This window comes from Apiospora aurea (assembly GCF_038362705.1).
Source record: "Apiospora aurea strain CBS 24483 chromosome Unknown utg000009l_segment0_segment0, whole genome shotgun sequence".
In the NCBI taxonomy this organism is placed as follows: Eukaryota; Fungi; Ascomycota; class Sordariomycetes; order Amphisphaeriales; family Apiosporaceae; genus Apiospora; species Apiospora aurea.
In genome coordinates, this window is record NW_027117396.1 from 2299420 (window position 1) to 2321127 (window position 21708).

At 53.9% G+C, this 21708-nt stretch overlaps 9 protein-coding genes across 9 annotated transcripts; 3 read left to right on the top strand and 6 right to left on the bottom strand.

The window, feature by feature from the left end:
* Window positions 1-158: 158 nt before the first annotated feature.
* PG986_013831 (uncharacterized protein) lies at window positions 159-1382 on the top strand (the record flags this gene model as incomplete). Its single annotated transcript, XM_066850053.1, has 1 exon — window positions 159-1382. One exon carries the CDS (start codon window positions 159-161, stop codon window positions 1380-1382), a length of 1224 nt encoding a protein of 407 aa, XP_066694196.1.
* Window positions 1383-1594: 212 nt separating this feature from the next.
* Window positions 1595-3400, bottom strand: PG986_013832 (uncharacterized protein; the record flags this gene model as incomplete). The annotated part of the gene is made up of 6 exons (XM_066850054.1): window positions 1595-1868; window positions 1959-2073; window positions 2137-2462; window positions 2591-2979; window positions 3036-3151; window positions 3205-3400. 6 exons carry the CDS (start codon window positions 3398-3400, stop codon window positions 1595-1597), a joined length of 1416 nt encoding a protein of 471 aa, XP_066694197.1.
* Window positions 3401-4199: 799 nt separating this feature from the next.
* PG986_013833 (zinc finger MYND-type) lies at window positions 4200-6092 on the bottom strand (the record flags this gene model as incomplete). The annotated part of the gene is made up of 2 exons (XM_066850055.1): window positions 4200-5149; window positions 5210-6092. 2 exons carry the CDS (start codon window positions 6090-6092, stop codon window positions 4200-4202), a joined length of 1833 nt encoding a protein of 610 aa, XP_066694198.1.
* Window positions 6093-6547: 455 nt separating this feature from the next.
* Window positions 6548-7366, bottom strand: PG986_013834 (3-beta-hydroxycholanate 3-dehydrogenase (NAD(+)) 2; the record flags this gene model as incomplete). The annotated part of the gene is made up of 1 exon (XM_066850056.1): window positions 6548-7366. One exon carries the CDS (start codon window positions 7364-7366, stop codon window positions 6548-6550), a length of 819 nt encoding a protein of 272 aa, XP_066694199.1.
* A 938-nt stretch (window positions 7367-8304) lies between these two features.
* Window positions 8305-9590, top strand: PG986_013835 (NAD-P-binding protein; the record flags this gene model as incomplete). The annotated part of the gene is made up of 4 exons (XM_066850057.1): window positions 8305-8719; window positions 8803-9298; window positions 9365-9385; window positions 9464-9590. 4 exons carry the CDS (start codon window positions 8305-8307, stop codon window positions 9588-9590), a joined length of 1059 nt encoding a protein of 352 aa, XP_066694200.1.
* Window positions 9591-12676: 3086 nt separating this feature from the next.
* PG986_013836 (uncharacterized protein) lies at window positions 12677-13853 on the top strand (the record flags this gene model as incomplete). Its single annotated transcript, XM_066850058.1, has 4 exons — window positions 12677-12926; window positions 13008-13101; window positions 13156-13480; window positions 13653-13853. The coding sequence occupies 4 exons, from the start codon at window positions 12677-12679 to the stop codon at window positions 13851-13853; spliced, it is 870 nt and encodes a 289-aa protein (XP_066694201.1).
* Window positions 13854-14153: 300 nt separating this feature from the next.
* On the bottom strand, window positions 14154-15593 carry PG986_013837 (uncharacterized protein; the record flags this gene model as incomplete). Its single annotated transcript, XM_066850059.1, has 1 exon — window positions 14154-15593. One exon carries the CDS (start codon window positions 15591-15593, stop codon window positions 14154-14156), a length of 1440 nt encoding a protein of 479 aa, XP_066694202.1.
* Window positions 15594-17459: 1866 nt separating this feature from the next.
* PG986_013838 (uncharacterized protein) lies at window positions 17460-19133 on the bottom strand (the record flags this gene model as incomplete). The annotated part of the gene is made up of 1 exon (XM_066850060.1): window positions 17460-19133. The coding sequence occupies one exon, from the start codon at window positions 19131-19133 to the stop codon at window positions 17460-17462; it is 1674 nt and encodes a 557-aa protein (XP_066694203.1).
* Window positions 19134-20539: 1406 nt separating this feature from the next.
* PG986_013839 (uncharacterized protein) lies at window positions 20540-21557 on the bottom strand (the record flags this gene model as incomplete). Its single annotated transcript, XM_066850061.1, has 2 exons — window positions 20540-21420; window positions 21527-21557. 2 exons carry the CDS (start codon window positions 21555-21557, stop codon window positions 20540-20542), a joined length of 912 nt encoding a protein of 303 aa, XP_066694204.1.
* Between the last annotated feature and the right edge of the window lie 151 nt (window positions 21558-21708).

Sequence of the window (21708 nt, forward strand, 5' to 3'; positions counted from 1 at the left end):
AGGGGACGTACGCGGCAGAAAGTTAAGCTGGCTGACAAAAAGTAAACACGTCCTAACATAGGTGGGGCTTCGGACAAGGGTGTAATTGACGCGTCTCTGTCTCACTTCCATCGATCATTGATTGATGCGCGTATCATTGCAATACTTGGACACAAACAATGGACACCTCATCATTGGACGAAGCAACCAAGGCGCGGCTGCAGCGCGTGGCCGATCTGATGCTGGACATCTACCAGACCCGCGCCGAGATGCGCTACATCGACGCCGCAGCCATCAAACTGGGTCCGCACGATATAACCCACCTAATGCCATTGTACCAGTCCCTGAAGCTGGACCCGACCGTGACCTACCTCTACAGCATCCTCCCGTACGTCGATGAGATCGAAGCAGGGCAGAGGGAGTTCTACATGGGCGGGACCTGGTTCAACCAGCTCGACAGAGAGCAGGTGCAGCAAGGCCGCGATCCGTTCTACCTGAGTCCCGAGGGCGACGACTTTTCGGACCCGAAGGGCCCCTACATGCGGCCCTGGTTCACGCCGCTCTCGGTCCTGTGCGAGCGCCAGCAGGTCATCGTCTACGACGCCAAGGGCGACCGGATCTGGACGATCGACCAGGGAAGCTGGAAGAACGAGGACCCAGCGCTCCGCGATGCTGCTGAGTGGGAGGAGACCCAGGAGGACGTGGATCGCTGTCGCGAGCAGCTCGCGCACTACGAGAAGGCGGCCGCCGCGTCGAAGAGCACCAAGGGCAAGTGGCGGGGCAAGTTCGACGCGCTGAAGGCTTCCTTGGAGCTGCAACGCAGCCTGATGGAGACGCAGGAGGCAGAGGCGGACATGGCCGGGCGAGACCAAGGGCCTGGCGGCGGCGGCAATATGCGGGTGAAGGAGTGTCGCGTGCTGATGCGTCGGCTCAAGGATCGGGAAGAGGCCCTGGGGACGAATAACCAGGCTTTGGTTACGGACAGAACGACGGTGCGCCGGATCCGGGCCGAGAGGCGCCTAGGGGAAAAGGAGGCCGCGAGTCTCGTGAAAGCCGTCGAGGCCGCCAAAGCGGACGTGGAGCGCCTGTTCCCGGGCGTCGAGGTCGATCTCGACGCACCGTACGACGAGCCGTCTGACCAGGACACGGCCGAGCGGGACCACGCCTCGACGGAGAAGCTCATTGCGTCTTTGGAGTCCGACATCGTCGCCTGTCAGGATTGGCAGGCTACGGTTCCGCGGATGCAGAGAGATCTCATCCGATCGGTCAAGGATGAGATGGATAGGACCAAAACCGTGATCGAGCGGCTGCGGGGCGACAATGGGCGGTTGCGGGATGAGATTGAACGGTTGGCGCATCGCAAGGACTTGCGGGGGAATAGAGGACAGTTCGGGACCATTTAAAAACAGACAACAGATACAAATGGGCAACATTTTCAAAAATAGATGTAATATGAGGTGCAGACTTGATATTCCTATAAAAGTAGATTTGCTTCGCTGCGGCATTACGACAAATGGTATCGTAGAGTCGCAATAATATCTCTCCTGTTATTCGTATTTACTAGCTCCTCCCGTATTGAGTCATCCAGAAGTCATAGTTCAAAGCGGAGAAGTGGTCACACTCCCATCCTTTGTCTCATCACATAGCAAGCTGGCATGTGTGCGGTCAAGCCAAAATACGCCTCGTATTGCATTTCTTGCTCCGGCTCCACCTGGCGGAAATCGTAGCTGCGTATCAGCGTCGCGCAGAGCTTGGACAATTCGATCCGGCCCAGGTTCTGACCTGGACAGGAACCGTAGCCCAGGCTGAATGGGATGAAATGCTTCTCGAGCCGGGCAACGTCGTCGCCCATCCAGCGGTCCGGGTTGAACTCTCGTGCATCCTCGCCCCTGTTGACAGGTTAGCTGGCTTCTTTCTAGCCTTGGCGTAGACGCAATATCTTGTCCGCGATGGGTTTGGATGGCAGTAATTCGACTTACCAAATCTCCTTCGAGAGATGTATGACCCATGGGTGAACAGAGAGGATCGTCCCCTCAGGGAACGTCTGGTCTCCAATGGTAATGCCATCCTTAGGAGCCACCCGCGGAAACCCCACTATGGAATGAGTTAGCCATGTATGCGAAAGCTCAGCCAACCCCATCACCCCATCTCACATACTCGTAACCGGCCCAAACAAGCGCAGCGACTCCTTAATACAAGCCTGCAAGAACCGTAACCCCTGCGCATCCGCGTACGAGACGACCCGGTCTTCGAGCCCCGCAGCGGCGATTTCCGCCTGCACACGCACCCGGAACTCCGGGTGCCGCACCAGGAAGTACATGAACGCCTGGATGGTTGCGGCTACCGTGTCGGTGGCGGCCGAGATGGCGTTGAAGGCGGCCGAGTCGATCTCGTGGCGCTGCATGCGGCCGGGGTTCTCGGCGAGCATGCGGAACCAGTGCGCGGATACGTCGTAGCGGCCGTCGGGGTTCTTTTTGGCGGTCCTCGAGGGCGCGTTTGGCGGTGTTGAGGGTGTGGCCCCAGGGGACGCTGTTATTTGTGCCTCACTCGTCAGTAGGAGACACAAATCTGTGGACCGCAGCGTGGGCACAGCAGCGAGATTAAGACTTACATGCCAAGCCAAGTTACGACTGGGTTTGCCAAGAGCAGGACGTGTACCCAGCGGAAGAACCCCATGACCGACACGTAAGCGATCTGGACTTCGTTGTTGGCGAGACAGCCGTCGATATCGGCGCCCTTCTTCAGGAAGCCGAAGGGGCGGGAGAAGAGAACATCGCCAACGATGTCGTTGGTGGCGTACCGCAAATAATCGCCCAGCTTGATGGGGTGGCCGCTATTGGCAAAACGGTCCAGCCAGTCTAGGAGAAGAGCGATGTTGGAGTCGATGGCCTGTTCGGCTTGCAGGAGGTTGGTCATGGTGTAGCCTGGGGCGATGTGCCGCGTGAGTTCCATCTTGGTCTTGGGGTTGGTCTCGGCGAAGGTGTTGAAGAACCTCCCATCCTGGATGAAGTTGTCACTACCAGCTTAGACGTGCGCTAGCCCGCGAGAGTACATACGGGGAACGTGGCGATCTTGTACCACTCTGCCTTGTGGAGCGTAGCCAGCAAGATCTTCTTGGGGCCATCTGGGTGACCGACGCTCACTTCGTTTGGGGCAATGCGGACAAAGTGACCTGAGTCGACGGTTAATCACTTCATCAGGAACCGACGGTTTGAGGACGCATACCGTATTGATCATGAGCAGCCAAGATATCCACGTTGATTTTCCCCTTGAGCAACCGCCGCACATACCAGAACCGCGTGACAGCGGCAGGACCCGGACCAGGAATGTGGCGAAGAGGGGAAAGATAGACGCGGTACATCACCACGAACACGCCTAGCGCGACGAAGCCCCCGACGGCAGTCACAAATAGTGCAGGCATATTGCATACGTATGCCGTGGAATAGGGAGCCAACAACGACGAGGATTGGTAACACCACAGAGCCGTCGTAGTAGGGTCGGGGAGCAGCTGGTTTTGTTGGAGTTTTGCACCCCGGCAATTGGCATTGTGGAGACCATGCATCTCTGGCGACATTATACGAAGCCGACAGGTACGATGGACGCTGCACCAATCAGCGAGCACATATGGCATGTCGGACGCACCAATCGTGAAGTTGTAGTGGGCGCAAGTGGGTATCTCTTCCAGATTGCCAATGGCGCCTGGATGCTCCACGACAGAGATAGATATGGTAGTCCAACACTATCTTATCGGGACAAGCACCATGGGCCGTTCTGCTGATGTTAGCCAAAACCCTGGACTGTTTGCGGACCCGGGCGGACTCATGTCGTGCTTTAAACTCCCGGATCCCACCAACGCGACGCCCCAGAAACGTCAGTGAACTTTGCTCATGTTGGCGCGGGCCGGCAACTTTATCTACGACCCACCGTCCCCAGGTCCTGTCACGGAGCAACCCTCTTTTGAACACAAGACCGAGTTCGCTGCATAGCAACAGTGGAGCACGCTTGCTTAACGGTGGCCATGTAAGTGCAATAGAGCAGAGAACATCACGTCGTGGGGTATTCACTCCCGCGAAGCTCAGATATCTACTTGGGCCATTCGCTTCTCGCTGAGCTCATCAATTCCTTCACCTAGTTCTATTGTACAAGTGCGTGGGGATTCATCAGGGAACCCGCGATCTCATCTAGCTATGTTCAGTATTGCCTCAAGCTTCTGGTAGCGCTCAAGGCTCGCGCTCTCTCATTCTTCGCAGTTGCTCGGCCAGTGCCTGCGTGGTTCTGGTCTCAGGTGCCATTCCTCTTGACCGATACAGGGTGGGCGTTCCTTGACCATCGGCCAGTATCACTTTCTGGAATCTGGACAGCCACGCGGCCTCGGCCATCGTGTCATCGCTGCTGGCGACTTCTTTGCTGGCGTCTTCATCATCACTGCTGTCAACCTTGTCACCGCCGACAAGTTTCAAACCCCGTTTCCGAGCATCCTTGGCCACTTTCTTCTTCTCGCAGGCTCGGGTCCACAGAGTCTTTAGCAGGCCAACGTCATGCTTGCTCCGCTGGTACTCTTCACTGCTCAGCCATACCTTCTCCAGAACTTGAGATTGCTCCTTTGTCTCCGCGGCGTTTCGAACCCAGTCTGCACCCCAGTACATGCGCATCGTCTTGGACGCTGCAAGCTGGGAGAGGCCAGCCTCCATAGCGTGTCGTGAGGCCTTTACGACCTGGTCTTCCAAGTCCTCGAAGTTGCGGTCACGTAGGAGCTTGGTAACGGAGGCGCTCGTTCCCGGTTGCTGCTTGTTGATGGTGTCGATGATGGCGACCATCATGTTGTTGACCTGCTTTCGCCGAAACTCCTCAACCTTTGAAAAATAGCCAGCGGTACCCATCGCGTCAGCAGCCTCGTTCTTTCTGTTGGAGATGTAGTTGTGACCCAGGTGGGAAACTGGGCCGTAGGAGCGATGATCTACCCAGGCTTTCCAAGGGCTCACTGGCTCCTGCCAGCCAAATTGGGCGCCTGCAAGGTCAATAGCTACGCTTTCTTCGGAAGAGAGCTGGTCTTGTAGCACAAAGTGGCCTGTCATCATGTTGCAGATTGTAGTCTGTGGGTTGATTGTCAGGGTTGGGCGGTGGACGTTGCAGGCGAAGACGTCTAACTCGAAGATTCGCTTGCAGATTGCTACAAAGTCAAACTGTTAGTCCATAGACGATTGATTCCACATAGTGACATAGTACTTACGATTGAGGAAGAAGTCCACGATACACTTGAAAGTGCTGTAAGCTTCCGTGCAGTCATGCGCCGTGATGGCCGCTCGAAAGGCGTCTTCCGACGAAACCAATTCATGAGGGAATGGATGGGGGACGGTTTGGCCCTGGAAGGCTGACTCCAAGTAGTCCGAGACGAATCGGTATGTGACACCGTTCTTCTCAATGACGCGGCTGACGGGCGTCGTGTAGTTCAGACCCTGAAAAATGATAAACAGATGGCGAAGCAGGATGGCGGCACGTCCAATCATCTTGCGCGGTGTACAAACTGCTTTGTGCTGGCCCCAGTCGGCCTTCTGGCAAACCTTGCTACAGTACACTGTCTTGAAGATGACGTGCTCTGAGTCGAGAGTCACGAGGCAGCCCGTGCAGGCGAAAGTGTTGCCGCTACCACATGCGGCACAAGACTGCGGGTTCATGACATGAGCAGGAAGGTAGGCCAACGAAGAGCTGTCCTTGCTGTCGGTGGTGGTCGGTAGGAAGGGGCATTCTGCGATTTTGCGTCCTTGGGCAATCCATCGATGGTACCGCAACTGCTTCGCCTTGGCGGAGCCGTCGTCGGGGATCTCGGGTTTCCACAGACTGAGTCGCAGGAGTTGCTGGCGGAAGTGTCGCAGGGCGTCCAGGTCATCACCAGCAATAGCTTGCTGCGCGTTCGCCTTGAGAAACGCAAGGTCTGGGTCTACAGAGGCGACACCAGGTCGATTGACCAGCTCCAAGAATGGCTGAAGGTGGGTGTTGAACTTCTCGTATGCCAAGTCCAAGCGCCCACGGCCTTGGCGACGAGCCTCAAGCAGTTCATCTTCAAAAGATTTGGGATCCGGGAAAGCCCGAAACAAGTTCTCAACGGCATCCATCGTATCATTTGATGAGATGGAACACCTGAACAAGTTCTTTGACGGGATGATGGGATGCCGGTATGCAGATGAGGTGAGAGGGAAAACAAAAGAAAAAACACAAGGTTGGCCAAAAGAGATGTGGTGGGATGAAGGAAGGATGCAGGGTGTGAGGGAAGAATAAGGCAGGAAAAGAACAATAGGTGAACCATGATCAGGCAGCTACATGTATCTAAGGTTTCGAACAAGAAACCAGGCCTGAATCTAACATTTGAATTCCAATTTGAGCATCCTTCCAGTTCTCACTGAATTATACCATTATTGGGATGCCGGGCGCCTGCATTTACTTTTACAAAACACGTACATACAGTCCAGTAGTAATAGGTGCATGACGCCTAGACCATAGTCATGATCAGCAAATGGCTTGATATTCCCTGAACGTGACCACTGATGGTTTGTATGTATCCAAACCTACCTCACTGCCTCGGCCAGTTCTTGTTGAAAGCAATAGAACTCCCATTCACCCCCGCCGCGATCCGCGGGTCGGCCAGAAACACACAGTACCTCGCCACATCCGCCGTATCCGTAACATTCTCGCCGGAGGACGTCACCGACGACGACTTCGCAAAGGCGGCCTGGTTGAACCCGCCCAGCGCCCCGACACCCTCGGCGATGTTGGTCTGCATGACGCCCAGCATCAGCGCCACGGCGTAGACGCCCTCGTCCCCGTAGAAGCCCGCGGTGTTCTTGACGAGGGCCGCGACGCCGTGCTTGGACGCGGTGTAGGCGGCGCCGGACTGGTGGCCCATGGTGGACGCGTTGCTGCCAATCTGGATGACCAGGCCCTTGAACTTGGCAAGGTCGGAGTCCTCCGAGCCAGGCGTCTTGGATTGTTGTGTCTGGAAGGCGCGCACGGTGTGCTTCATGCAGAGGAAGGAGCCGGTCAGGTTGACGCCGAGGACCTTGTCCCAGTTGGCTTTGGACAGGTCGCCGACGGGGTCGAAGCCGTCCATCATGCCCGCGTTGTTCACGAGGATGTCGAGGCGGCCGAACCGGGAGACCGTCTCGGCGACCAGATGCTCCACGGCCTCTTCCGAAGTGATGTCCGTCTTCAGCGCCAGGACGCGGCCCGTCCCCTCGAACTGCGCGCGCGCCTCGGCCAGGCGGGCCTCGTGGATGTCGCAGATGGCCACGTTGGCGCCCGCGTCGAGGTATGCCTTCGCGATGGCCTTGCCCAGACCGCCGGCGGCGCCGGTCACGAGCACGGTTGTGTTTTGCAGAGACGGTGAAGCCATGTTGTGGTGGTTTTCCTATCTAGCAGTATTATGATATATATGATGCAGACGAAGACGCCCAGGAAGGTTGAGGAAGTTGAAGTTGGAGGGGAAGTCAGATTGGGAAAGTTTCACGGCATGGCGGAAAGTTCCCCTTCGAGGAAGAGTTCCCTATCCGACGAAGGATCCCGTAAGCAGCGGGGGTTGGTGGCGGCTTACATGCATCTACCGTGCCTCGTTATCTTCGCGCGCTGGTGTCAGCTCGTCGCCCCCAAAGCTGCAGGTCTGACTATGTAAGTACTTCTCACTTGCCTCGATCGGGTTGGTCTCAACTGACAGAACCAATGTATATGTCACATAGATAGTCGCAGCGGTGAGGATCCCTGCAATGAGCTACAGCCATGTGGCTGGAGTGGGACAAAGTTCGCGATCGTCGTGTGTCGATAAAAAAAGCAGGCGGAAATACAGTTGCCGGTAGTCGAACGCCAGGCAGTTGCAGTGGCTTGGCCAATCAGTTCTCATTGGACGCATGTGCCTGATTGGGCCAATCAGGGCAAGTAGCCGGGTCTTGGGGTAATGACTTTAATTAGCTTCATCTTGTCCTTCGCGGTGAGGCCGCTAGAAGTTGGCCCGAGCATATAACGAGTAATGTCGTTAAGGAATCCTACCAGAGCTTGATTGATCAACTTCCCGGCCCGCCCGGCCTCATCCCAGCGCGACATGCAGCAGGCCGCACTAGACCGGGGCGTAAGCAGCATGCATCCCTTCCCAGAACGACAACGACAATGCAGGTCAAGGGTGGGTTGGCGTGGTACAGTCAGCGGGTAATCAACCAACACATTGTCGGGGGGAGGGTTTTAATCTCCCCTCGCTTCCGCCCGTCAAACGCATTCATCCCCCTTTGTAACCGTCGCTTTTCTAAACTGGCTATATCAATCGTATATATCATCTGTTATAATATGCCGCCAGCAAAGGTGCCCACGTCCGAGGCCTACCCATTAAAGGCTTGGCGCCGGCAAGCCAAGGCCAAATTGGCGCCTCCGACCCCGGCCGCCTACGAGGGCAAAACCGTGCTGCTGGTCGGGGCTACCGGCGTCATCCTTTCGGATGCCGCCCGCATCTTGTCCAATCTCAAGATCGCCACCCTCATCTTCGGCGTCCGCAGTGTCAAGAAAGGCGAGGCTCTGGCGGATACCCTGAAGCCGAAACATGCCGACGTCGACTTCAAGACGTGGGAAATTGACCTCTTCTCCTTCGAGAGCGTCAAGAAGTTCGCGGCGACGATTAACAGCTACGGCCGCATCGACGCCATTGTCATGGGATCTGCTATTATGAATGAAGAGTCCAAGGTGACCCAGGACGGCTGGGAAGAAAGTAACAAAGACCCCAGCATTCCTCTCCCTCCGGCCTCTAACCGCAAGCAACGCTGATCATTATCCCTTGCTTCAACCATCCAGCCCTGCAGCTCGTCCACCTGTCCGCAGCGCTGCTATTCGCTCTCATTCTGCCCAAGCTCCTCGCCAACGCCGAGGATCCGACAGGCCTGCCGCCGGTGGTGCTCAGCAACGTCAGCAGCCTGTCCATTCGGTCGACGTCGCCGTTCCTGAAGCTGCCGGCGACGCCCGCGGAGTCGTATCTGGGCCATCTGAACCGGACCGACGCGACGGCGACCGAGAGGCGCAACCAGTACGGCTACGCCAAGATCCTGCAGACGTGCTGGCTCCGGGACCTGTGCGCGCGTCTGCCGCCCGGTGCCGGCGACCGGGCCGTCCAGATCCACTCGGTCGACCCGGGCATCTGCCCCTCGCCCCTCAGCAAGTTCAGCATCTTCTCCAAGATCTTCCTGCTGTGGGCCGGCCGGCCCGTCGAGATGAGCGCGCGCGCCGTCGTCAACTCGTGCTTGCCCGTGACGGGGTCGCACGGGAAGTTGATGGTGGACTATGATGTCGTACCGTGAGTCCTCTTCCGTCCCAATCCTTGACACAATTACACATGAAAGCTGACAGAGTAACCACATAGATATCCCGAGTACATGGACCGGTAAGCTCTGGCAGATTTCGCTTGCACATAGACCCGTCTTGGCTTGTTCGTATGGTACTGACCACTCACTGTTGGCAGGGAACTCGGGTTGGAGCTGCGAGAACGAGTGTGGAGTGAAACCAAGAAGTTTTTGATCGAAACCTTCGCCGAGACTGAGTCCTTGTTCGCGACTCTTTCCACAGAGCCGGTAACATCGTCGAAGTAGGAAGCATGGAGAAGTCATTGCACTGGGGGGCTGATTCGTGCTCAAATTCTCATGGTTAAGAGCTCGCGGGACCGGTAATTTGGGGACTAATGTCGACATCCCGCCCGACTAGATGATGTCCGGGCCTCTCCCTGTTTTACAAGCAGGACAGACAAGTCTCAGGGGGGTGTCCGGCATCCGTCATTGCAGTTGGATAGAAGATAGATTGGATAATGGTCAAATTCGCCCAATCACTCGTGAGGCCTACTTGACCTTATATGTCCCCCTTGGTATTTATACTGTGCGACTTAGAAAGGCTTAGCCTCTCACTATCTTTTAAGTAAGCCGAATTTAAGGCTATTAAAAAACTGGGGTTTTATTAATTTATTAAACTACTCGAGTATTAAAAAAATTAATTTATCTCACTTTATTAGTTTTTTAAAGTTATTTAATTTTAATTTTATTCGCGCGTTTTTAAAACCTCGGCTTTTTTAAAATAATAATAAATTTTTTTAAAAAAATCGCGTTTTATTAATAATTTATTTTATTAACGTGGTTTACCACTACGCGACGCATATCACTTGGCGACGCACTTTTTCTACTTCTTAACCCTTTTATATAAATTAATTTAATTATAACGCTTAAAATTAATTAAAATTATTCGCTATTCGATTCCTCGCTTAATTTTATATCTTTTTTATATGTTCGCGCATTGTAACCTATCTCGCCGCAAATATTATAGCGCTTTTTACTAGTCGCTTTTCGCTTTAACGAACCCTTATTTTTATTTTTATTGGGCGTTAAACGCTTTTTTTTTGCCTTTTTATCCTATAGTTACTAAGATTCCTTAATAATAAAGGCTTTTTTAAGCTAAATTCGCGATTTTTTAACTCTCCGGCGCTTAGAAAGTATTAAATTAGCCTCCTTTAATATATATATTTTATTGCGTATAAGGGTTATTTTATAAGCTATTTTAGTTATACCCTTCGCTATTTAGTTTACCGTATTTAAAATCGGCGTCGGAGAGCTTTTTTAATAGGTAAACACCTTTTTTTTAATATAAGTAGAGTGTTTAGTTATTTATTAAGGGTTAGACGGCGTTTAAAGGTCGTAGGTATTAGCCGTCCTTAGACGGAATAAGTTAAGTGTAAGCGTCCAGAGATATATATTTAGCTTATTAATTACCTCGTTAAGGTTATAAGGTATTAAACTAAATACGTTAAATCTAGATTTAATATTAACTTCCGTAAAAATAGTAAAATACGCGGCTTTAAAGGCGATAAAGAACTCGAGTTTAATAATATAGTTTATAAAAGCCTTAATAAATAGCTCGATTTTTTTCGAATAAGTACGCTTTAAAAGCGAATAAAATACTATATCGAGAGGTTAGAGTAAATGCGATAAATAAGGAGGTATATTAATAATAATAATATCGTTATTTTGGCAGTATACTTCGAATTCGGCCGAAATATAGCTTTTATAGCCGTCGAAAATTAGGAGGCGGTAACGATTTTTCGTTTACGATTTGGTATATTTATCGAAGTACTTAATTTAGTTTAGGCCTGTTTCGTTATTAATCTAGCCGTTAGAAGTCGGCTTAATTACTTAGTCGCCCGGTAAATTAGTTTCGCGGGATTAGTTCGCGAGGTAATATTAGTTTTAAACGATTAAGAACGGCGGAATATATTAACTCTACGAATTAATATATTTAATCGCCGTTATTTATTTCTAATTATTAAGTTAAACCGATTTCGTTTTTCTACGCCGCTCGGCGCGTATTACGACGAGTATTAACCCGATTATATTTATTATAAAGCCGGTTTCGTTGAAATTCTAGATATTTTTATTGACGATCCCGTATTTCGTTTTTATATTCGCGATTAGCGTAAATTAAGTAGAAATAACTTTAAAATCTTCGTAAAAAGCCTTTTAATAATTATACCGACGATTTATTTTAATTTTTAAGTCCGGGTTACGGTCGATAAAACGCTTAACTTAGTGTTTACCGACGCGGTCGCCGCCGCGCGACGCGGTAAAGAGATTAGCTATATTTTTTATATTAGCGAAATCGGGAGGCATTTCTCGGATATTTAGATTAATTATATATTTACGAAGTACCTTTTTTTAGTTGGATTTATTTTATATCGTTTCGGTCGGATTTCGCGTTTTAAAGTTCGGCCGTAAATTCGATAGCGTAAAATTAATTCGGGTATATTATAAGCTTTTACTACTGCTTTTTAACTTATTTAATTCGGTCCGTTTCGTATCGCTTAAATTACTAAAACTATCCGATCTTCTTAAGATTAATTAGGCATTATAATTATAAAAATATTACGCGTTAAAGTTTAATTATATTAGAATTAAATTAAGGTGCGTCGCTAAGTAATATACGTCGCGTAGTGGTAAACCACGTTAATACTTATATAATAAAACTATATATATTTAAATTATTTATAACGATATAAATAAATTAAAAATATATACTAAGGTTAATCCTTATTATAAGCGCTAACTCCGATAGTAAAAACGAATTCCTAACTAACTAGATTAACCATTTAGCTAGGCTCTGCTAGTACCGTATCGGGGATCGTATTTTGGCTTTCGGGCAAAAGACTGCTTCTGGACGAAAGCGGATGTCAGTTCTAGACCATTCCGCCTGTTAGTCCACATTTTCGGGGGCTATTTATAGCCATGGCGGTCGCGCTCGGACACGGGGTGGGAAGGGGGGTCATATCCTGTCACGAATTTCCCCATTTCAGGGTGGGACGACCTCGTATTAAGAGTCCGCCATGTGGGCAGGTCCCGTTTACTCTTCCGAGGGCGGTCCGTCCACGGCTCCGCTATTGGATTCAGGGGGCATAGCCGTTCAGATCGGTCGGTACTATAGGCTGTATTGAGAAATGGATTTTACAGACGATGGAGTGCGTAGATGATTATATAGCAACAGGCTTGCGTCTTTCTTCCACGAAATATGATTCGAAGCCACCAACACAAAGTCATTTCCAGACCGAATCAGAAAAAAAGAAACACGCTCGCTCCTCCTTTCATCCACCGACTATATTCCCTTCGCTATCTAAGCTCGTATCGGCAGCTGCCTTGCTTCCAAAATGAAGTTCCTGTCCATGCTAATGGCCGCGGGTGCCGTAGCCCCAGCCATCGCCCTGCCTGCCGTCCAGCCTCGAGAGACAACCTGCACCCATCCGGCCAAGAGGGTCGAGTGGCGCCAGCTAAGCGCCGCCGACCAGCAGAGCTACATCAAAGCCGTCCTGTGCCTCAAGACGAAGCCCTCCAAGATGGGCCTCAACACCAGCCTTTACGACGACTTCCCCAACGTGCACTTCAACTACAACATCTACAGTCAGTCCTGGCCGCACGAGCCCCCTCCCCCCCGGGCGCCACATTAGGGAGTTGGTAACTAATACACATGCCACACAACAGTCCACGGAAGCGCGCCTTTCCTGCCTTGGCACAGGTATTTCACCCACGTCTACTTCAACGCCCTGCGCGAATGCGGCTACGAGGGACCCGGCACGTGCGTATTCCTCCATCCACCACATCGCCCCCTACTGACACTCTCCCCCAACAGGTACTGGGACTGGACCCAAGACACCGCCGGCCTCCGCCACTCCGCCATCATGTCGCCCACCGCCGCTGGCTTCGGCGGCGACGGCAACCCGGACAAGACCGAGCTCTCCCCCGACGGCGAGTCCCGGCTCCACTGCGTCACCGACGGGCCCTTCGCCGGGCTGCGGCCCGAGTACCTCGGCATCACGCCCAAAGACATGGTCGGCGGCGGCCACTGCATGTTCCGCGACCTGCCCGAGGTTTCGGAGCCCCAGGCCTTTGCGACCATGGCCGGCACGTTCGGGCCCGAGGGCGTGGCTCAAGTCCAGGCGTCGGCGGATTTCGCTGTCTACCACACTGCGCTCGAAGGGGGCCGCACGGCGCGATCCATGCTTGCCTTGGAGGGGAGATGAACCCGACCACGTCTCCTAACGGTAAGCAGCCATCCTCTTGTTGTTGCCCGTTTACTGACAAAGAAACAACCCCGTAGACCCCCTGTTCTTCCTGCATCACGGCCAGATCGACCACCTCTGGTGGCAGTGGCAGCAGAAGAACGCCAGCCGGCTGGAAGACTACAACGGCAAGGCCTCGCACCTCCACGAGGCCGAGGCCCGCGAGGTCAGCCTCGACGACGTCGTGCCCATGAACGGACTGGCGAAGGATATCACGGTTCGCGAGATCATGGACACCGTCCACGGCGAGCTGTGCTACACTTATTAAGCCCGTGCACCCGCACCGGGAGTCCCAGGAGTCTTCTGTAGGATGGAAGCTCTGCACAGTTGAACTGTGCTATCTATCTCAGGCCCTCATGAACTAGTTGACTAGTCAAATCCCTAGAACTCATAAATATACTTGAAAAAACGGCTGCCTCCAGGGTGGCAGTGTTGTTCTGATTGTAACTCAAGTAAAGGCATGTCCACCAAGTCACCAAACGCCTGCATGTTGACTCAGAATCATGGAAAATTATTAAGAAATTGCCACCATGTTCCTGGCGTTCTCGACGCCCCAATCCATGTCTCGTTACCAAGTTGAACGAATTTCCCCGATCTCATGGTTCTCTGGGGGCACAATCTTGTCCAGCTCAGCAAACCAGTACTCCCAGGTCCTTTTGTTAACCGGAGGTTTCCGGGAGGGTGCAGGTTTTGGTACATCCCAAATAACTCCTACCTCCTCCGCACCGCGCTTAACATCCTGAGGCAGATCGTCCCTCTCAAGCCCCGCCACTTCTTCTTCTATCCGAGGACGCCAATATCCTCTCCAGAAAGATTCGAATTGGCCAATATTGAGGGGCAAAGTCTCAACAGTCGCTGAAAATTCGCGCTCGAAATCCGAGACCAACCTCTCATGGACTTCCAATACAACCCTTTCCTCCTCTTTGACATCCTCAGCTGCCTCGGCATCTAGCGGCCCTCCCCGTCTTGAACAGCAGGTGTGTGTGGCACCCAACGCCCGGAATGTCAAGTAGCGAATAGTGGCTTTGTCGAAGCCATCAGGAACCGCACTGAAACCCCTCCCAAAATAGCGAACAACAATGGTACAAGTTTCCTCTCCGCTCTTGTCATACACAAATTTGAAAAGAGCTTTCAGTTGATGCGCATATAGAGTACAGGCATCGGTGGAGCATTTGCATATGCACCGATCAGCCCACTCTAGGTGTAGGAATCGGGCGTTAAGGGCCCTCGCTGCTTCCATCTCCCGCATGGATTTTCTCTCAACAGCAAACCAACTTCCAATTGCGCGGACCACACGAAGGATAACACCCGGATCCAATCCCAGCCGTGTTTTTCTATTACCCGATGTTGTAAGAACAGGGAATTGTGGCGTTGCTCCATGCTCAACGAGCCAGTATAAATAAGATGGGCGTGGGGGCGCATAGTCCTGTACTCGTTCAAGGGCATGAGCCAAGTTCTGAAATCCTGCGCGCCAAAACAACTCCGCTTGCCAAGGAGTTGATAAGCGTCCATAAATCGAGTCGGGGAAAGAAATACCATCGGACTTCTGTAGGACATATTGAGATTCCATGCTCATAGGTCTGTCCATCCTTATAGGTCTCAAAGCGTTAGGTATGATAATGTCATGTTTGGTCAGGGTAACCACAAGATCATCTGCTCGGGCGTCAAGCAGTTCGTTGGTCCCAATCCGGAAACCCTCGGCATCCAAAATTGAACGGTATTGGAGTGCGAACTGCTTCAGCCGTGAATGGCGGTCAGCCATTTGATGTGCATATATTCTTATAGCGCGGCGCGATGATTTCTCCAATATCCAATCGCTAGGTGTAGTGACTGCGCAATCTGCCTGCAGTAGTATCCCAACAGAGTGAGCACATGTGCATTTCGAGCATTTGCGGCCTCGAGGGTTAGAGTTGCAATGTTCCTTGCTAAGACACATTGCTCTATCGAGCGGTGAGAACAGGAACTTATCGACCTGATTCAAGAGGGCGCTAGATCGCCCGGCAGCCATGACTACCAATTTCAAGCAATATGGAGTACCCACAGCCAGGTGAACTGGTGTGTGACCAGGGATACTTCGTTCATAGATCGTATTTGGAAACCGTTGAAGAAGATATTCGACCTGCTTCGGTTTATTGGATAGTATCGCGAGGCTTAGTGGTCCGCATCCGAAGGCTGTCGAAGACTCAGCAGCTAGTCAACAGTCAGGGGTATACTCCATATTAAGCACCTTCAGCCAGTCCGGGCAATATTACAAGAGGTTTCATTTCATAGAGGTGTTCAGAATTGTCGCTCGCAATGGCTGGGTAGCCTTCTGTGTCCGCCTGTAAGAGCAGTCGCGCACACTCATCTCGGCCTGTATAGCCTCCGCTATATATATTGGCGAGAGGTAAACTTCCTATTGGACACATACATGAGCATTAATGCGGAGCCACAGGACCAGATGAACTTACCTTGTAGATCGTAGGTAAAAGCACGTTCACACCTACAGCGAGGAAGGCCATCAAAAGCTCTTTAAGCAACTCATCAGTCTTTATTCGGCTCATAGAATAACGGAAAAACTGCGAGCTTAAATCAGCAACGGTAGCAATGTCGGATGTACTAGGACGTAAGAGTTCGAAACCCGGGCGACAACGTACCAAGTGAGCTAGGACGTGTGCAACTGACTCGTTCTGAGAGTTTGTTGCTAATGGCGATGAATGCTTGCGCCGGAATGAGTGGATTATTTTCGCGTGGCAAACTGAAATAAATTCATTCAGTCTATCACACAATTTACCATCTAGGTACTCATAGAGGCACCTATCAAGCAACCCCAAGATACGGAAGACCGGATCCACTTCTTCATCGACGGTTGGGCGGAGGGCAACATTTGGGCTTAAGCTCCACCCACCTGCCCCGTAGCTTGAAGTAAAAGACAGAACGACTCCAGTTCTGAGGATCCTGGATAGTCCACCGTATATGACCCCAAGTACGCGACGATCTTGATTCCCTGCTATACGCGCCAGTGGGCAGGAAGGCCAATGTCCATGCGATGTGTTTGTGTTGTACCAAATAAACGGACCGAGCTTCGTCACGGCCTGGGAGATGGTTCTGTATGCCAGCAGGCTGTCTTCGGGTTCCCGTTTACATCTGCCGGCATCTTAGCTTTGACACAGCCCCCTCGTTAGGCTCACTGTCTGGCACAGCCCAGCCAGGCATAATTGCTCCCGGGTTTTTCCCACAGGCAGACATGACTTTTGTACCAATGGGACGCCCAAATTCATCTGCTGTCCTACAATGAACAGCCAGGCTGTGCTGATATCACTGCAATCAAATGCATACGAAGATCATGTTGCATCGAGTGGTACTTACCGACATACATAATGATCGAGCCAGGCTATCTGTCCATGCTGATCGCTGCAGACGGTGTGCCAACTAGAAATACTACCAAACTCTCAAGCCGCCCCGCCCTGTGTCAAATCGAACGCGCATGTGTATCCAAAACCAGAGAGGGAACTGACTTCTTGCCAAGCAATGCACGTCGGTGTACCAAAGGTCGGGTAAAGCCTGGAACTCCAGGTAGGCGCTGTGTATCCCCAGTTGGCGCGCACTCCCAGTGCGAACTCGATCCCGCCCACACGGAGCTCCTGCACCCCCAGACAGGGACTCTGTGGCCGCCGCTCCAACTCCGGTAGACCGCAACGTAGTGTGTGCCGTCGTCTTGGCCGTCGCCATGACGCATCCGCCGTCGTCGTCGTTCTGGGCATTGGCCACCTGGCTCCGGAGAGGGCATTGCTGCTGCCAAGGTGGGTAATATCTTCCGTGAAGAAACGGAGAAGAGGAGAAGGCCGACCTTGATCTGTTTGGAAAGAAACCGGAGATAGATAGGGCCTAGCTTCTATACAAACGACTTCCCGCTTCTGGCGATGACGTGGAACAAACTGTAATCGAAAACGCGATGTCGCAACTCCCAGGTTCGGTCCCACTCCCCAATTTGGTTGACCCTTTCTCGGTACTCGCCGAAGCTAGAACCACCTCCCCCCATCTCGTCTTCCTTGACATTCTTCGGATTCGCCGAAACGATCCGCCGTCCAGGCACCGTATCCGTAAACGCCCCCTCAAACGTCCCGTTGATCGACCGCCTGCCCATCTCGGCGAAGCTGTCGTACTCGTCGTCCGCACTGTTGGTGCCGGCGATGGCCGCCCACTCCCTGTCGGCGTCCGGCCGCCGCGCGGGCCCCAGGTCGCTCCAGCGCGTGACCGTGAGCGCCAGCCGGAAGCGCCCGGGCCCGTTGGCGGCCGCGACGCTCCGGTCCTCGGCCGTCTTGAGCTCGAACAGGTACTCGGTGGGGCAGCAGGGGCAGCGGCGGATGGGCTTGCAGTGGCCGCAGGTGGGGATGAGGCCGGCCGGCTTCCTAGGCACGGGCGCCGCGACGAGTCGGTTTTTGAGGTTAAGGTCCAGCTTGTTGGCACCGGAGTCCTCAACGGGGATGTGGTCCAGCGCGCACTTGGGCACCGACGTCAGCTCGCCGGCCTTCCAGTGGCTGCACACGCTGAAGTAGGGCGTGTACTCGTCCCGGCTGAAGAGCAGGTTGCGCTTCGCGGCGTCCGGCAGGCCGCCCTCGACGAAGACCTGCGACGTGACGCGCATGAGGACGTGGCCCTGGTCGGTGATGTGGTACGCGGTGCTGTGCGCCCAGTTCGGGAACGACGGCTCTTTCCACCGCCGCCCGAGGGACTGGTACGCGATGCCGTAGTCGGGTCCTAGGGCCCAGTGCCGCTTGGCGAGTTGCACGAACGCGAAGGGGAGCGTGCGGCCCTCGGTGATGCGTATGCGCGGCGGCGGGAGCATGGCGTTTTTCCGATTGGGGCACTCGAATAGCGGGTTGAGGACGTTTTGGGGTCTCAGGCTCTCGAGGCCCGGCTGGATCCGCAGATGCCACTGGGCGCAGGGGAAGCAGAACAGGTGCCGGGGCAGCTTTTTGTCCATGGCGAGCAGGAAGTCGAGACGGTCGGAACGGTTCGACTGGTCTCGGAGCAGCCGGTACGGCAAAGAGCCCAACCGCGCTGCCATGGTCCGGCATGTGGAGGAGAGCCTGGCCACGTCCAGCGGCGACAGATACTCGGCCACCCGTAGCCATAGTTCGGGAGACAGAGAAGCCAACCTGGCAGTGCCGTCGGGTTTGGACGGGTCGTACTCCAGGGAGTCCCTGTGGTGGTACGCCTCATCGATCGCGTCGAGGTCCTCGCTGTACGTGAGAGCGTGCATCATCTCGGTCAGATCCTTCCGTTCTCCGGTGTCCTTGTCCAGAAGGTGGCGAGGTTGGGTTGGCGCCCGCTGGGCCTTCGTCAGCCGAGACTGCTGGGGGCTCGCGGGTCGCAATCTGCTGGCCGAGTCCATGCTGCTGCGCCGGGTCGAGATGCTGGCTGAGTCCAGCTTGTCCGGGTCGGGGCTGGCAAACGTAATCGTCGACTTCCTCTTGGTCAGCTTCCGCCGGGTGCCCGGCTCTTTGCTTGATCGCAGCCCCAACAAGGCCCGGAGGCCGCCCTTCTTTGTCGCGGTGTCGGCCATGGCGAAAGGATGGACTCGAGCGTGTCGCTGATGCGTTAGAATGCGCCCCCTAAGGGTGCGACGCTCCAGGCCTTCTACAGGCGGTCCGCGTGGGGATCCACTACGGCGCTGGAAGGTAGAGCTGAAGGCCTAGCTGGACCAAGAAACGGATGCAGGGCTTGGCCGATGCTTGGCAACTGTGGGGTGAATGATTCCGACGCTCAGGGGCGCAAGACGATGATAAAGAGGGAGAATGGCGACGAGACCGACGTAGAGAAGAGTTCACTCAGGATGCTGAACCGAGGAAGACTGAAGACGGTCGTCATCGTGGAGTGACTAGTGCCACCCTTAGTCATTGCTCGCACGTCCCACACTCCGCGTCATCCGAGATTGCGGTCGCCGTCGGCCCGGAACAGGTTCCCCATGTCTTCCTCCTGCGGTCCTGCGGAGACGCGATGCAGTCGCGGATGCGCGTCCTTGATCCCGCTTGCTGGGCGTCTGGAGATCTACTTTTCCCGCTGGGGCTGAGAAAATGTCGGATTCCCTATCGATAAGCCCATCTGAGCATCCCCACCGTCTCTGTCATCTATCATCCTTGGGAATCGACCCAGGCGGTTAGGAATACACACCCCAGGCGGACTGTAATAGAAGCCTACAGCTGGGGATAAACCCATTGCTCAAATCTGCCAATCGGGGCAGGGGCAGGTGGGGCACAGCGGCTGAGCTAGCTGCTTGGTCCCTCGGTAGGGTGGCAGCTGATTAACCTGGCGATCGGGACTTGCTGATGTTGCCATCTTCTGATCCGTCTCTTGAGCATCGCGAGTTAGTTCTCGATTCCTCCCGGACGGGTCTTGAAATGAAGAAGTTCTCTTGCCCACGGCATTCATGGTTTCGGCGAGCCGGTGGTGGACGCAGGTGTTGATTGTTCAGACGCAAGCGTCGGTCGCACCCCGCGTCCAACCTTCTACAGCGAACCTGACATGTTTGGCAGGTCTTCAACAGAGTAGTACACCCCGGACCATGGCTTCGATCGATGCGTTTGGCGCCGCACGGTGTTTTTCCTGGAGGTATATGGACGAGCTCATCGATGATGCTGTGAGACTGCGGACTGTCTAATTGGCGCCATAGCCAGAAAGTTGCCCGTTGATAAATCGAATTGGATCTTCACCCCTGCAACGACAACCACGAGGTCGTCCGGCTTAACCACACATACGCGCGCGCGCCTCTCTCTCTCTCTCTCTCTCTTCTGTTTCTTTTTCTTTTTCTGTATGTTGTTCTTTCTTTCGTCGCATTTTTTTGTTCTCTCTCTTTTAGTTTTGTTTCTCTTTTTTGGCGTTCTTGTCCTTTGGTCTTCTTTCACCAACCGCAACATCATCCCCACCGCGACCAAAATGTCCTTCATCCATCCAGCCCACCCCCGCATAGCCTCAAACTGGTTCATCATCCTCAGAATCCTCCCATTCGTCGCCTCGACCAGCTCGTAGTCGTGCGCGTAACACTCCCACGACGAAGTGACGAACCCCCCCCGCATTCCGCATCGCCGCCTGCTGCGCCGCGTCCTCGGGACGGCCCTGCAGCAGCTCCGTGACCTCGTACCTCTGCTCGTCGTCGTCCCGGACCCGCACCTTGGGCCCAACCACGAGCGCGATCCGCGCGATGGGCGGCACGATGCCCGTCGCGATGATGTAGGGGCACAGCATGTTGACGCGCACCCCGGATTGCCATCCCGCCATGCCCCGCAGGGAGCGGAACAAACCCATGACGGCGTGCTTGCTCATCGTGTACTGTGTCGACTTCGCCACGGGCCAGAGCGAGGCGACGGAGCCTACTAGCAGCAGGTGTCGGTCGCGCTCAGGTCCGTCGGGCGTGCGCGGCTTGCCCAGGTCGTGGGCGGTACTGCCCGAGTTGCGCGAGAGCCAGTACATGGCCAAATGTGCCGTGTAAGCAGCGCCCACAAGATTGACATCCAGACATTTCATATCAGGCTTGCCAGGGCCAGGGCTTCCATTTTGGTTGTTGCCGGACCCTTTCTTCTCCTCTGCCCTGCAGAAAGCAAAATCCGTATCCGAGATCCCGGCGTTCACGACGACAGCATCAAGCCCCCGATGGGGGCTCAGCGCCACCGCGTCGCGGAAAAGGACGGCCTGCGACTCCCAGGACGTCACGTCGCAGTGCCGGTAGTGCTGGTGCGGCGTCGCGCCCGCCAATGTACGCAGCTCCGCGGCCAGGGCTTCGCCGGCCTGGTCGTTGACGTCGCCCACGATGACGTGGGCGCCGTGGGCGGCCCCGCCACCAGACGCGGGGTATGCTAGCTCCTTGGGGTTGGCATTCTCGTATCCGCATCAAAGTTCAAATGGGAAACAACTAATATTATTCGGCATTGGGCTCATGGTTATTTGACAATATCAACCAACCTGTTTCGTTGGACGAGCCAACCCCTTCCATGGCTGATTCAAGTCTGATCTTTCAGGGGTTGGACTACTAATTACCAATCACGGTAAATGGCCTAATTAAAGTATCTAGTCGTAGGCAAGCGTAATGGTACGGGTTTATGACATTCGTAATCCCCTGAATCCTCATTCCAGACATTGAACTC